General features: G+C 34.5%; 1 protein-coding gene across 1 annotated transcript; it reads left to right on the forward strand.

Annotated features, from left to right (window-relative positions):
• Nucleotides 1–532: 532 nt before the first annotated feature.
• Nucleotides 533–3243, forward strand: SLITRK6 (SLIT and NTRK like family member 6; the record flags this gene model as incomplete). The annotated part of the gene is made up of 1 exon (XM_079779649.1): nucleotides 533–3243. The coding sequence occupies one exon, from the start codon at nucleotides 533–535 to the stop codon at nucleotides 3041–3043; it is 2511 nt and encodes an 836-aa protein (XP_079635775.1). The 3' UTR covers nucleotides 3044–3243.
• Between the last annotated feature and the right edge of the window lie 11581 nt (nucleotides 3244–14824).

Consider the following 14824-nt stretch of genomic DNA (forward strand, 5'->3'; position numbering starts at 1 on the left):
ATACATATATAATACCTTTTTTCTATCATTTTAAAATTCTCTACAGTTCTCTCTGCTTCTGACTAATCCCTACATATTTGTCTTTTACTTTAATCCTTTGGCCTCAGATTCATGTACTTTGTGGTTAAGAAAACATCAAGGTTGTTTCAAATATACACCTTTGCATTATATCAAAAAGCAGTGTTCCAGTTAGCCAACACCTCTGTCATCTGCAGAAATGCAGTTCATTTGGCAGATGTGAACACAACTGGTGATATAATATTTTAAATTCTCCTTCACTTAAATTTTATAATTTGATCACAATGCAAGTTAAAAGTAAATTAAAACACACCTGTCATCACATTAGGAAAAAGTAAAAGACAATGTAGATGCAGCAAAGTATTCGTATTTTCACAGTAATCAATGTTTTTCTTTGTAGAGGAAAACCTATCATTTTGAAAATGTCAGATTCATCTCCTCCCTGCTTCTGCCCACTAAAACCCATTGTTATTGCATTTTATTTTTACAGAATTAGATGCCATCACATGACAACATGAAGCTGTGGATTCATCTCTTATATTCATCTCTCCTTGCCTCTATATCTTCACAGTCCCAGTCTACAGGGTCCTCAGCCAGAGGTTCTTGTGATTCTCTTTGCAACTGCGAGGAAAAAGATGGCACAATTCTAATAAATTGTGAAGAAAAAGGTATCAAGACACTATCTCAAATAAGTGTGCCACCATTGCGACCTTTCCACTTAAGTTTATTAAATAATGGCTTGACAATGCTTCACACAAATGGCTTTTCTGGGCTTAGGAATGCTATCTCAATACATCTTGGATTTAACAACATTGCAGATATTGAGACTGGTGCATTTAATGGCCTTGACCTTCTAAAGCAACTTCATATCAACCACAATTCTTTAGAAATTCTTAAAGAGGATACCTTCCATGGACTGGAAAATCTGGAGTTCCTGCAAGCAGATAACAACTTTATTACAGTGATCGAACCAAGTGCCTTTAGCAAGCTCAACAGACTTAAAGTGTTAATTTTAAATGACAATGCTATTGAGAGTCTTCCTGCAAACATATTCCGATTTGTTCCTTTAACCCATCTAGATCTTCGTGGAAATCAGTTGCAAACATTGCCTTATGTTGGTTTTTTAGAACACATTGGCAGAATATTAGATCTCCAGTTGGAGGACAATAAATGGGCCTGCAATTGTGACTTACTGCAGCTGAAAATTTGGTTGGAAAACATGCCTCCACAGTCTATAATTGGTGATGTTGTGTGCAATAGCCCTCCAGTTTTCAAAGGAAGCATACTAAGCCGGCTGAAAAAGGAATCGATTTGCCCCACTCCACCAGTGTATGAAGAACATGAGGACCCTTCAGGATCATTACATCTGGCAGTAACATCTTCAATAAGTGATGGTCGCATGTTAATCAAGACCACATCCCCTTTAAAGCCACCCACCAAAGCACCGGGTTTGATACCGTATATTACAAAACCATCCACTCAACTTCCAGGACCCTACTGTCCTATTCCTTGTAACTGCAAAGTACTATCCCCATCAGGACTTCTAATACACTGTCAAGAACGCAATATTGAGAGTATATCAGATCTAAAACCTCCTCCACAAGATCCTAGAAAGCTTATTTTAGCAGGAAATATTATTCATACATTAATGAAGTCTGATCTAGTGGAATATGGCACTCTGGAAATGCTTCATTTGGGAAACAATCACATTGAAGTTCTTGAAGAAGGATCATTTATGAATTTAACAAGATTACAGAAGCTCTATTTAAATGGTAACCATCTGACCAAATTAAATAGAGCCATGTTCCTTGGTCTTCACAATCTTGAGTACTTATATCTTGAATATAATGCAATTAAAGAAATATTACCAGAAACCTTTAACCTAATGCCTAAACTTAGAGTCCTGTATTTAAATAACAATCTGTTACAAGTTTTACCACCACACATATTTTCAGGTGTTCCTCTAACAAGGATAAATCTTAAAATGAACCACTTTACTCATCTACCTGTAAGTAATCTCTTGGATGACCTTGATTTACTGACCCAGATTGACCTTGAAGACAACCCCTGGGATTGCTCCTGTGACCTTGTTGGATTGCAGCAATGGATACAAAAGTTAAGTAAGAACACAGTGACGGATGATATCCTTTGCACTTCTCCAGAGCACCTAGCCAAGAAGGAATTAAAAGCATTAAATAGTGAACTTCTTTGCCCAGGTTTGGTCAATAACCCATCCCTGCCAACTCAGACTAGTTATGTAATTGTCAGTACTCCTACAGCTGACACTATTTTAAGATCACTTACCGATGCTGTACCACTATCTGTTTTAATATTAGGACTGCTGATTGTGTTCATAACTATTGTGTTCTGTGCTGCAGGGATAGTGGTTCTTGTTCTCCACCGCAGGAGAAGATACAAAAAGAAACAAGCAGATGAGCAGATCAGAGACAGCAGTCCCGTACATCTTCAATATAGTATGTATGGCCATAAAACCACTCACCACACCACTGAAAGACCCACTGCATCGCTCTATGAACAGCACATGGTGAGCCCCATGGTTCATGTCTACAGAAGTCCATCCTTTGGTCCAAAGCATTTGGAAGTGGAAGAAGAAAAGAATGAGAAGGAAGGAAGTGATGCAAAACACCTCCAAAGAAGTCTTCTAGAACGGGAAAATCATTCACCACTCACAGGGTCAAATATGAAGTACAAAACCACAGACCAATCGACTGAATTTTTATCCTTCCAAGATGCCAGTTCATTATATAGGAACATATTAGAGAAGGAAAGAGAACTTCAGCAACTGGGAATCACGGAATACCTAAAGAAAAACATTGCTCAACTCAAGCCTGACATGGAGGTACATTATCCGGGAGCCCATGAAGAGTTAAAATTAATGGAGACATTAATGTACTCAAGGCCAAGGAAGGTATTAGTGGAACAGACTAAAAATGAATATTTTGAGCTCAAAGCTAACTTACATGCTGAACCTGACTACTTAGAAGTCCTGGAGCAGCAAACATAGATGGAGAGTTTGAAGGCTTTTTCAGAAATGCTGCAATTCTGTCTTAAGTCGAAATCTTGTAAATAAGTGCCTTACATGAGTGTGTCATCAGTCAGAATTTAAGCACAGCAGTATTTCTGTGGGGAAAAAAGAAAGAAACTCAGGGATCAATGGGAGAAGCCATTGCATTGTCTTTTGGTAATTTCGTCTGTCCCCAACAAAATAAATCCTTGCATGTAAATCATTCAAGGATGATAGTAATATTTCTCCATACAGAAGTCCTCTTACTCATCTAAAAGAATTGACTATTTGAGTAACCACATTTTTCTTGAATTACTGTACTTGTGGATTGAATAGAATTGGATTTTGTCATTTTAAAAGTATACCTGTATATGTAGTTATAATATGTAAGGAATATATTGTTTATATAACTAGTATATGTATTGAAAAAAAATGTACATTGTCAAATGAATCTGATTTTATTACAGTAAAGGCAAAAGGAACTGGATCTTTAAAGTTATAAATAGTAATAAGTAAGGAAAAAAATAGAGGATCAAATTATATGGGCTATGAGTGAACCAAATCTTTGAACATTTGAGGATTAAAAAAAATGCCCTGGCTATGCTTTCTGAATTTAAAATTAAGAATGATTAGTATTATGGGGGAATGAATAAGCAAACTTTTTGGGTTTTCTGCACACCTTGTGTGGACAATCTTACTGTAAATGCTGCTGTGAACTAAGGTATGTCATTTGTGGTCAAAGTTTAATTCTTATTCTTGGAATAATTTTAAAATGCTACTGATATTCAACTGTAAATATGATTAGTGCATATATTGATTTTAGTTTCCTTTTTAGCTTGATCCTTTGTAAATTTGAATGACCATGATAGAAATATGTTTCTTGTGACAAGTAATTCACAGGTGTAAAACAAATAGGAAAATGTGTAATTATATTTTTATTGATGTATAATGATAGTTGCCAAAAATTAGTTGCAAAAGGCACTTCTGAAGGTAAGTGGTTTAAGTTGCCTCAAGAGTGGCACAATGTAGCTTTATTTTACAAGAAAGTATAGCTAGATTTCTATGAACTATTTATTCTGTACAGTTTTGTATATTTTTGGTTCGCAAAGGTAATTATTCTTGGGTGCCTTTTAAGAAAACTAAAAATTCTTCTCAGTACAATAAAACTAAAATGAAAACCCTCTTTTTAAATGTACTTTCTTCAATTAATCTGATTTGTAATTCAATCAAGTCAGGATTAACACATACACTTACATACACATATGCACACATACAAATGCAAAACGAGACTTCTGTTTGTTGTCATCTACACAGAATCATCTTGTTCACCATCTGCAAAAAGGCCATTCAATGTCTGGGTGTGACTGATACAGAGCCAAACTTAAAGTCTGACCAGTAGTTCTCCTTTTCCAGCCAATCATGTTCCCACTCATCACAAATGGAAATTATTTATTTTTCTTCTTTGTGATTATACAATCAACCATGCAGCAGATTTTTCACAAAGCAAAATGGGATTAATCAAGGTAACCTAGTTTGTTTTTTTGAACACCAGGCAAATACATGCACAAGGTTAGGAAAGAACCTATTTCCTATTAGGAAGAATTTCTCTATTTTAGTTAGCTCTATTTTAGTGATTCCTGAATGTTTGATTTTCAACACTCAACTGTCGGATCTAATAGGAGAATATATTATTTCTTTGATTTTGCCTGAGACTTCCTGTTGATGAAAACAGTAAGGGCCTTTGCTGCATGGTGTAAAGACTAAGTAGAAATCTATTTTGTTATCATATCACTAACGTGTTTTTTTTTAATTTTTATATATCCATTTATTTTTTTTAAATATTTATTGTTGAAAGAATTATATAGGTCCTCTTTTTCCCCCCATTAACCTCTTCCAGCCCATTCCCATTCCCGCCCCCTCCAGGCCCTCACCAGCCCATTGTCTGTGTCCCCAGGTTATGCATATACGCATACGTGTTCATTGGTTGATCTCTTCCCACCCACCCTCCCCTGCCTTCTCTCTGAGGTTCAACAGTCTGTTCATGCTTCTATGTCTCTGGGTCTATATTTGATCATCAGTTTATTTGGTTTATTAGATTCCACATATGAGTGAGATCATGTGATACTTATCTTTCTCTGACTGGCTTATTTCATGTAGCATATTATTCTCCAGGTCCATCCATGCTGTTGCAAATGGTAAGAGATCTTTCTTTTTTATTGCCATGTAGTATTCCATTGTGTAAATGTACCATGCTTTTTTTTTTTATCCACTCATCTGCTGATGGGCACTTAGGTTGTTTCCAAATTTTAGCTGTGGTAAATTGTGCTGCTATGAACATAAGGGTGCATATATACTTTCTGATTGGTGTTTCTGGTTTCTTGGGAATATATTCCTAGAAGTGGGATGACAGGGTCAAATGGGAGTTCCATTTTCAGTTTTTTGAGGAAACTCCATACTGTTTTCCACAGTAGCTGCACCAGTCTGAACCCTGAACTAGGGTTCTTTTTTCTCTATAACCTCACCAACACTTGTTGTTTGTTGATTTGTTGATGATAGTAAAGTTTTCTTTTAAATCATTGAATTATTAATAGAAAACAATCAAGAATTATGTGTTAAAAGGTTCTTTGTAAACCTAAATTTCTCCATTAGTTTACAAAGTTGAAAAGGACAATGGTGAGAATTTTTTTTGTAAGTAACACTAAGGGAAATCTGTGTGCATATGGAATGCTAGATGTATTAGCCACTAAAAATATTCAGCACAGTAAGGAATAATAAACCTTCTAAAGCATGATTTTTAAAGTTACATTCTAAAGAGAAAATCAAAGCAAGGGCAGCATTAAAGTTATTGCACTTCTACTCAGAATATCTGCCAATATTTTCTGATTCCAATCAAGTGCATAAAGGTATTATAAAGACTTAAGAAATTTCCATGCCTGGAGGACCCTTGGAAGGACTCCATGAGTGCAGACAGAGACATGTCCTCAAGAACATTTTTCTCTTTTGGGTGGGGAAAAATATTACAAAAAATCTTTATTCATTGTTAATTGCCTGAATAGTAATGTTCATTCTTCAACTTATAATTAAGACAGAACAAAGTTGTTTATAAAGTCATGCAAATATGTCCCCCAAATTAAATACATCCCCAAGATTAAAAGCCTGTGGGAGTCAGTATATGTTTTATAATAATGCAAAAATAATTACAGTTTCCAAAAGGCAAGATATTTTAAAAGTTTCATTCACGATGGCAACTTTCTTATGTGATTTGGTGCACTATAAGCAATTGAGAATCGAAAAAGCTGGTGTATTATATTCCCTGTTTGATTATTTACCTAAGCAGTCAGTGTGGTCTGTTTCTGTAATCAATTGATTGATACAGAGTCCCAAGTCCTAATTCACTATCCTCAACCTTATTTACACACTTGGACATTCTACAAATAAATTAGACTTTTAATTATCTAACATTTTTCTTGATTTAAGCAGACAGTATAATTTTCTCATTGCACATCAGTTCAAGTTCTCATTTATGTCACCATCTTAAATTTTAAATAGGGATACAAGTGTATAATCATACTAGATTAAATTTATTAAATTTTGTCAATCTGTTAGATATACATTGTGCTAATCCCAATTTAATACTTTTTCACTAAATTAACATAAAAATAGCTACTGTACATTTATGAAAGTGTTCTTTAGATATCTTCCATTTACTTCCATACTGGGATATAATTTTTACAATCTTATAAGAAAGAATTATATCAATGATGACCGTTGTTCCTCTTGAATTAATCTCATATCAAGGAGGAGAGAAGGTGTGTTTTTCCTCTGCTCTCATATTATTAACTAGAGGCCTGGTGCATGAATTTGTGCATGGATGGGGTTTCTTGGCCTGGCCAGAAATCGGGATCCATTGGACCAGACTGGCCAGAGGGAGGTGCCATGGGAGGTTGGCCTATGGGCTACCAGGGGAGGGGCCACAAGAGGTTGGCCGGCCTGGGTGAAGGGCCGCGGGAGGTGGGCCAGTCATGGGAGGTTGGCTGTGGAGCTCACTGACCACCGGGGGCAACTCCTACATTGGACGTCTGCCCTCTGGTGGTCAGTGTGTATCTTAGCAAATGGTTGACCAGTTGTCCTGGTCATTCCAGTCATTCTAGTCATTCAGTCGCTTAGGCTTTTATATATATAGATAGTAAGTAAATTGAAGTACCATCTAAATGACATTTAAGTTGTGTTGATGCTTTTTCCCAATTAATTTACAAAGCTTAAACTTTGATCCAGGATTAAAGAATGTGATTTGAGTATTCCCTTGTTATTAAAATGCAACTTTTAAAAATGATGGTATATATCTATATCTATATATAAATCTACCTATCTATCTATCAATCAATCATCTATCTATCTGGAGAATGCCCAAATAAATAAGTAGACATATTTTTGTAGGGGGAGAACTAATAAAAATGAGATGAATAGCTGGTTATAGTCTTAATATAATGCAATTTACTTTGTATTATTTATTTTTCTTAAATAACTAGTAGTTGTATAATCAAAGTCACTTTTAAAAAAAGAGAAACACAACTAACTTGCAGAATTGTTGGACAAAAATATTATTTTTTAAATAGAAGCAAACACATAAATAAATAACCAAAGAAAGCTTCCCAAAGTTTACCAAGTATAAGACTTACTACAAAATTCTCATGAGAGACTGTTCTATACATAGAAAATAATCCATGTTCCTAAAAATGCTGACTATTTGAGAAGTTTGGATCTACTGCTAATTGATAGATGATTTTACAATGAATTTGAGGATTCCTTTCTATTTCTCTTTCCTGAATACTTTTATCATACAGGCACAGGTGTCTGCAGTTTTCTTCTTGAGAAGATGGGGTATCATAAAAAGATATACTTTTCTGATAGGAAAAGAGACAAGTACAACTCCTTCTCAGTGGAGTAATCCTATATGTGAGTAGACATATCAAGAATGATCCATTCAATGGGGAATGGACAAGTAATTAAAAATAAAATATTACTTTTGCCTTTTCAATTCCATACATTCTGAAACAATATTATCTGAGGTTTATAATCATAACAATGTCTCACATAAAAAATAAGATGATTATCATTGAATTATAAGGTGAATATATTATTAAAATTATATTGTTTAACAAATTTTTGTCTCATATAAAAATGAACACCATTACCTGTTTTATAAAACACAACTAATATTTTTTCAGTGTATTCTCTGGAATATTGTCCAACTCTTATAACTTATAACTAAAGAAAACAGCAACCGTAAACCTTTATATGATAGCACTAGTGGTGAGCTGTGAATCTGAAAAAATGTTTTCTACATTTTTAGTAATAACAAAAGTTCTATCAATGGTGCTAGAAGATTGAACTATTTAGTTTTTTAAAAAGATTAATTTATATTGGTTACATATATCTATTCTTATGCACCAGTATATGTAACATAGAGGAGACTGTCAGATGTAAAATTCTCCTCTAGCTGCTTTGAAAGCATAAACAAATAGACAAATACTCTTCTGTTAGTAAAATCTTTCAGTGGATTAGTGAATGAAGAAAGGAAACAAACAAACAAAAATTCACACACACACACAAACATTCATGTATTTTTAATTAAGATTATTTAAAATGGTAGATTTTTAAATAAAATACTTGGTTTTAGAATTTTAAAAGTAGATCTGATCTTTCACAAACAATTTTTTGCTTCTTACATCTCTTAGGTTCTACCAGTGACTAAATTGATTATCTGGGAATGATTAAGGCATTTTTCTCATTATTTGTCTTGTGTAAAATTTCTTGGCATTTAATTATCATATCATCACATTTGGTGCTATGGAGGTCTTGAACAGATGCTATATACAAAAGGAATAGTTTTGTTGCCAAAAAAACTCTCTCAACTTTAAATTCATGGTGTTATCAGTGACGGAATCACAGTTAGTGAATGCATGTTAAGTGTTTTTCCATCCAATTAGTTGGTGTTGTGAGCAATCCAAAAACACATAAGCCCCTGTTACAATGTGTTTATAATTCATACTGTCAGAAGTTAATATAGCAATGCGTGGTAGAATAGGAAAGTAAGTGATAGAGTTCAGAGGAGTCATGGATCTGGAAGAATAAGATCAGTTTAAATGTTATATATGCTTTCATCAAATAAGACTTCCATAGACAAATTCCAGGCCTATTTCTAGCATTCTGAAGTACTTTAGCTTAGAAAGTATATATTAGAAAAATTCTCTTTATTATAGTACAGCAAATACAATACAAGATACCAGCACATCATAAACGTCTAGACTTTATCAATTCTAATGTTCTCTTTTTACTAATAAAGGAGTTAAGAGATTTGCCTTACATTATATAATTAGTAAGAGTAACAAAACCAGAATTGGAACCCTTCTTTGTTATAAAAATGTATGTTTTGCTGTTACACATACTTTCTGTGTTTAGGTAGGACACTCTGCTTTTACTATTTCTTTGAAAAGAATCAGACATTTAAGTTACTTTACATTGGATTACATAATTCTAGCTTACTCAAAATTACATATAAGACATTTTAGATACAGCTAGAAAAAATGTTGAATGGCAGTGGATTAAACAACATATATATATACATATATATATATATATATATATATATATATATATATATATCAGACAGAAACTCATTGTGTAGGTTTTAACAAAATTCAGAATAATTAATTACTATTTATCAATACTCTATATTTTTCAAACACAATTTATTAAGAATTTAATTACTATTCTATTTCAAAGAAACAAACATTGACAAAGAAAATACAAGTAGTTCTCATGATATTGCATTTATTTCAAACTTCTTGTATAATCAATATATAATTTAAGAATCATTAGAATTAACATATATATATATAGATTGTGGTATCAGATATTTTTATTATTACACTTTTTAAGACCTCTACCTAAAGTGATTTTATCTCTATAGTAGCTTTTAAGCTAAAATTAAGATCATTTTTTTTAGCCGAAACCGGTTTGGCTCAGTGGATAGAGCGTCGGCCTGCGGACTGAAGGGTCCCAGGTTCGATTCCGGTCAAGGACATGTACCTTGGTTACGGGCACATCCCCAGTAGGGGGTGTGCAGGAGGCAGCTGATCGATGTTTCTCTCTCATCGATGTTTCTAACTCTCTATCCCTCTCCCTTCCTCTCTGTAAAAACATCAATAAAATATATATTAAAAAAAAAGATCTTTTTTTTTAGTGACTATATCATTTTAATCCTAAAAAGATAGTATTATAAAGTGAGCAATATTTTTCTTTTTAAATAAACTTTATTTTTAGAACAGTTTTAGGTTCACAGCAAAATTGGCCAGAATATAGAGTCCCCATATATCTGCTGGCCCTAAGAAGTACAACTACCTTCACTATCAATATCCCCCACTAGAGGGTTGCATTTATTATAATTGATTAACTTCTATTAATTCATATTATCATCATAAGTTCATAGTTTACATTAGGACTCACTGTGGATGCTGTACATTCTGCGGGTTTTGACAAATGTACAATTATAAGTATTCACCATGGCAGTATTATTATACAGCATATTTTCACTTCATTAAAATACTCTGCACTTTGTCTACTCATTCCTCCTTGGCAAACACTGATTAAAAAAAAAACACACATATTTTTATCGATTTCAGAGTGGAAGTGAGAGGGAGAGAGAGGTAGAAACAATGATGAAAGAGAATCATTGATCAGCTGCCTCTTGCATCGCTCCCCACTGGGGATCAAGCCCAAAATCCCAGGCATGTGCCCTGACTGGGAATCAAACCGTGACCTCTTGGTTTATACGTTGATGCTTAACCACTGATTTTTTTTTAACTGTATCCATTATTTTTCCTTTTTCAGAATGTCATGTAGTTGAAATATACAGTACATAGCTTCTTCAGATTGGCTTCTTTCACTTAGTAATAAGTATTTAAAATTCATCCATGCCTTTTTCTGACTCAATAGCTCATTAGTTTTTTATCACTGAATAATATTTTATTATCTGGATGTACCACAGTTTATATATCCATTTGCCTACTGAAGAACATTATGGTTGCTTCTAAGTTTTGGCAAGTATGAATAAAGCTGCTACAAATATTTGTATGCAAGTCTTTATGTGGACATACATTTTCAACTTGTATGCTTTCAAGGAAAAAATTAATGAATCATATGGTAAGATTTGTTTAGTTTTATAAGATACTGCCAAACTATCTTCCAAAATGGCTGTACTATTTTACATTCCCACCTGACATGAAAGAAATTTCTGGTTGCTCCACATCCTTGTCAAATAAGCATCTTTTTAATGTGCTTATTTGGTTTACTCTTTAATCAGATTATTTGTTACCTTATTGTTGAGTTTTAAGAGTTCTTTGTATATTTTGGATAATATTCCTTATCAGATATGTCTTTATAAATATGTTCTCCTAGTTTATGGATTATCTCTCATTTTCTCAACAGTGTATTTCACAGAGAAGTTTTTAATTTAATAAAATTCAGTTTATCAATTATTTCTTTTATGAATCATGCTTTTGCTGCTTTCTAAAAAGTCTTTACAATGACCAAGTTCATCTAGATTTGCTCTAATGTTATCTTCTAGCCCTGCACATTATATTTAAGCCTATGATCCACTTTCACTTAGGTTTTGTGAAGGGGGTAAGGTCTAAATATAGTATATTCATGTTTCTGTATGTAAATATATTTTTGCTGAAGAGGCAATATGATAAAATTGTAAAATATTACAACCAATTTAAATATTGATTATTTATTTATAATATAATTTATTGTAGTCTTTATATTTAATACACAAGTACTGTTAATACCATGTATTATTGCATGTATGAGGGAGTCTAATATATAAGACAGAAAAATATCAAGTTATAAAGTTATAAATATTAATATTGTCTCTGAATTACCTGAAGCTACAGTAATGTTGAAAGTGAATGTAAAACATTAAGCTTAGCAAGACTCTTCTTAGCTGTGGTCTTTATTAAGATCTACTTTATACCTACAAGTTTACATAAATGATAAAGATAGCTAAAATATAGTGTTTGCCTACCAGATACCTATAACCAGTTGCAGGTACTGTGTACACTCAGTTCAATCCTTATATCAAACCTTCAAGTAATACTATTACCCCTATTTTACTTATAAAGCTGATGAGATTCAGAAATTTAAGTTGCCCCAAATCACACATATAGTTGTAGTTGAGCTCTAATTTCCCTGACTTGGAAAATTCCTGTTCTGCTACCATATCGTGCCTCATCAATTATTTTAGAAAAATATTTTAAAATGTAGATACCATTTCATTTGATTGTGGAACTAGTATGTCATTCACATTTGCAAACATTTTAGTCTTTCATCACACTTATAATCTCTCTATATAAAACCCTAATATGCAAATAGACCGAACGGCGGAACAACCAAACAACCGAACAACCAGTTGCTATGACGTGCACTGACCACCACGGGGCATGCAGAACATGGCGGTCGTTGGCAGCAGGCGGCAGAGCATGGACCATGGTGGGCATCGGGTGCAGCGGGGTGGTGGAGCAGGGTGCCAGACCAAGGCGGGGTGCCAGTGGCTGTCATCCGGGCAAGCCTCTGGTGGTTACTGAACATTCTTTGTTCCTGCTCACCACAGTCCCACCTGGTGCTTGCACCTACTGCTGGCGCCAGCCCCACTCGCACCTGCTGCCCATGCTGGAGTTGCCGGCCCCGATCGCTTGGCACTGTCAGTGGGTGTGAGTGGTGGCTGCCAGCCCCGATCACCCCTCAGGGCTTCTCCACTTCCCTCTGCTCCTGAGGGGCAATCAGGGCAGCAGCCACCACTCGCACCCACTGCTGGTGCCCGGTGCCAGCCCCAATCACTTCGCGCCATCAGCAGGTGCGAGCAGAGGTGATGCCATCAGCGTGTGGGAGCAGCGGTGGCAGGAGCGGGGTTGCCAGGAGACAGGGGACTGGGGCTGTGGCAGGAGGGGCTGGGCAGGGGCGCGGAGGATGGGCCAAGACCTGCCCTGTGCCCACTGCAGCCTCATGGCCCACAGTTCCTTTCAAGGTGCACGAATTCGTGCACTGGACCCTGTAGTATTGTTATAATTTTGAATGTGTTTGTTTAGCTTCTAGTCATGACTTAAACCTATCATTGTTATATATAGTAACTTTTGCAATTTGGAAGATCTGAGGTCTCCATATGTTTATTTATACTTTATTTAACTTCCAAAAATATTTATTAAGAAACCTGTGTATTTCAGACACAAGTAAAGTGTTTCAATGATGACTCTTTATTATCCACATATAAACTTGCAATATTATATTAATTATATATATAACAACAAATGAATAAATTTGATAATTTTAAAATTTGATCAATGTCTTTATAATAAAAAGCTTGTTTTTCTTTTGTAACATATATTTCCTCAGTTCTCTGAATTTTTAACTCAGATGCCTGCACTCTTTTTATGCAGAAATGCATCCATAAAGAGTACTCTAGGCAACCTCATAAATCATCTCTAAGAAGGAGATTATATTTTCTCTAAGTGCCACTCATTATACATACAAATAGTCACAGCTTTATTCTGTCTTTTTATACTGTGGCTTGGCACACAATGGCATGCAAGTCATGCATACACAGGTGCTGGTTATGCCAGTAAGGGTATGTATGTCAATCTCCACCTCCACAGTTCTCACACATACTCTGTGAAAATAGACTCTCTACTACTTTAAAAGCCTGTTTCCACTCATCATCTACCTTTGAAGATTCAGAAATGCTAAAATGGATCTGCTTACTCTGCCATGGAAGATTCAGCAATCCTTGTGGAACAATTCCTAAGTAGTATTAAAACAAAGGAAAATGGAAAAGGGAAAGTTAATAGAGATCAATAGGTAAAATGTTACAATCAGAAGATGAGAAGATGGAGGTTTAATTAATAAATAAAGATGGCCTCTTATTACCTGCTTCTTGTATTCTTGACTCTTCCATTCTCGTTGCTCCCCACCCCACCTTCACCTGTGAGATTATCATTAACCTTCTACAGCCAAATGCTCGCCAGAGCTCCGCATGAATCATCCATCCTCTGTGGTACTTGGGTAATGAATTTCACTTTTTCCGTTTTCTCTCTAAGTGGATTAATCTTTCTTTCAGCAATGCTGTTATCATTTCCAAACAAAACAAAACAAAACAAAACAAAACAAAACAAAACAAAACAAAAGTTTTATTGGTCATAGCCACATTAAGATGCTGTAGGAGGTTAATCAATTGAAAAACCTTACAAAACTTTAATACATGGAATGTAATATAAAATAATTGAGCAACATTTCAAGAGGATAAAAAAGATACTTCAGAAAGAGCAAGCTATCGCCTGGCTTATATAAATTCAAATTTTTAAAGAAGCATGTGCCTGCACAGCCTCAATGGTTTAAAGAAACTTGGTGCATCAAAGTTTGAAAACTTTCTGAAACCTGCTCTTGTACTTTACTGTATCAACCCATTTTCAACCAATATACTATTTGTTGCTAACATCTATAAACAAAAATGATTCCCTCTGTAAAATGTGTCTGGATCAATGTAATCCAATACATTCAATAACTTTATTCAGTATTCCTAAACTGGTCTATAATTATAAATTGGTATTGCTGGCTATATTAGTGAATGGTTACTCCAAGAACAAGTCTAGTGTCTAAGTAAATAATTTCTCTCCATACAACTATGATAACATGATTGATATTGATCTTATGGAAAGATCTGCTTCA

Source organism: Cnephaeus nilssonii (assembly GCF_951640355.1).
Source record: "Cnephaeus nilssonii genome assembly, chromosome: 8".
In the NCBI taxonomy this organism is placed as follows: domain Eukaryota; kingdom Metazoa; phylum Chordata; class Mammalia; order Chiroptera; family Vespertilionidae; genus Cnephaeus; species Cnephaeus nilssonii.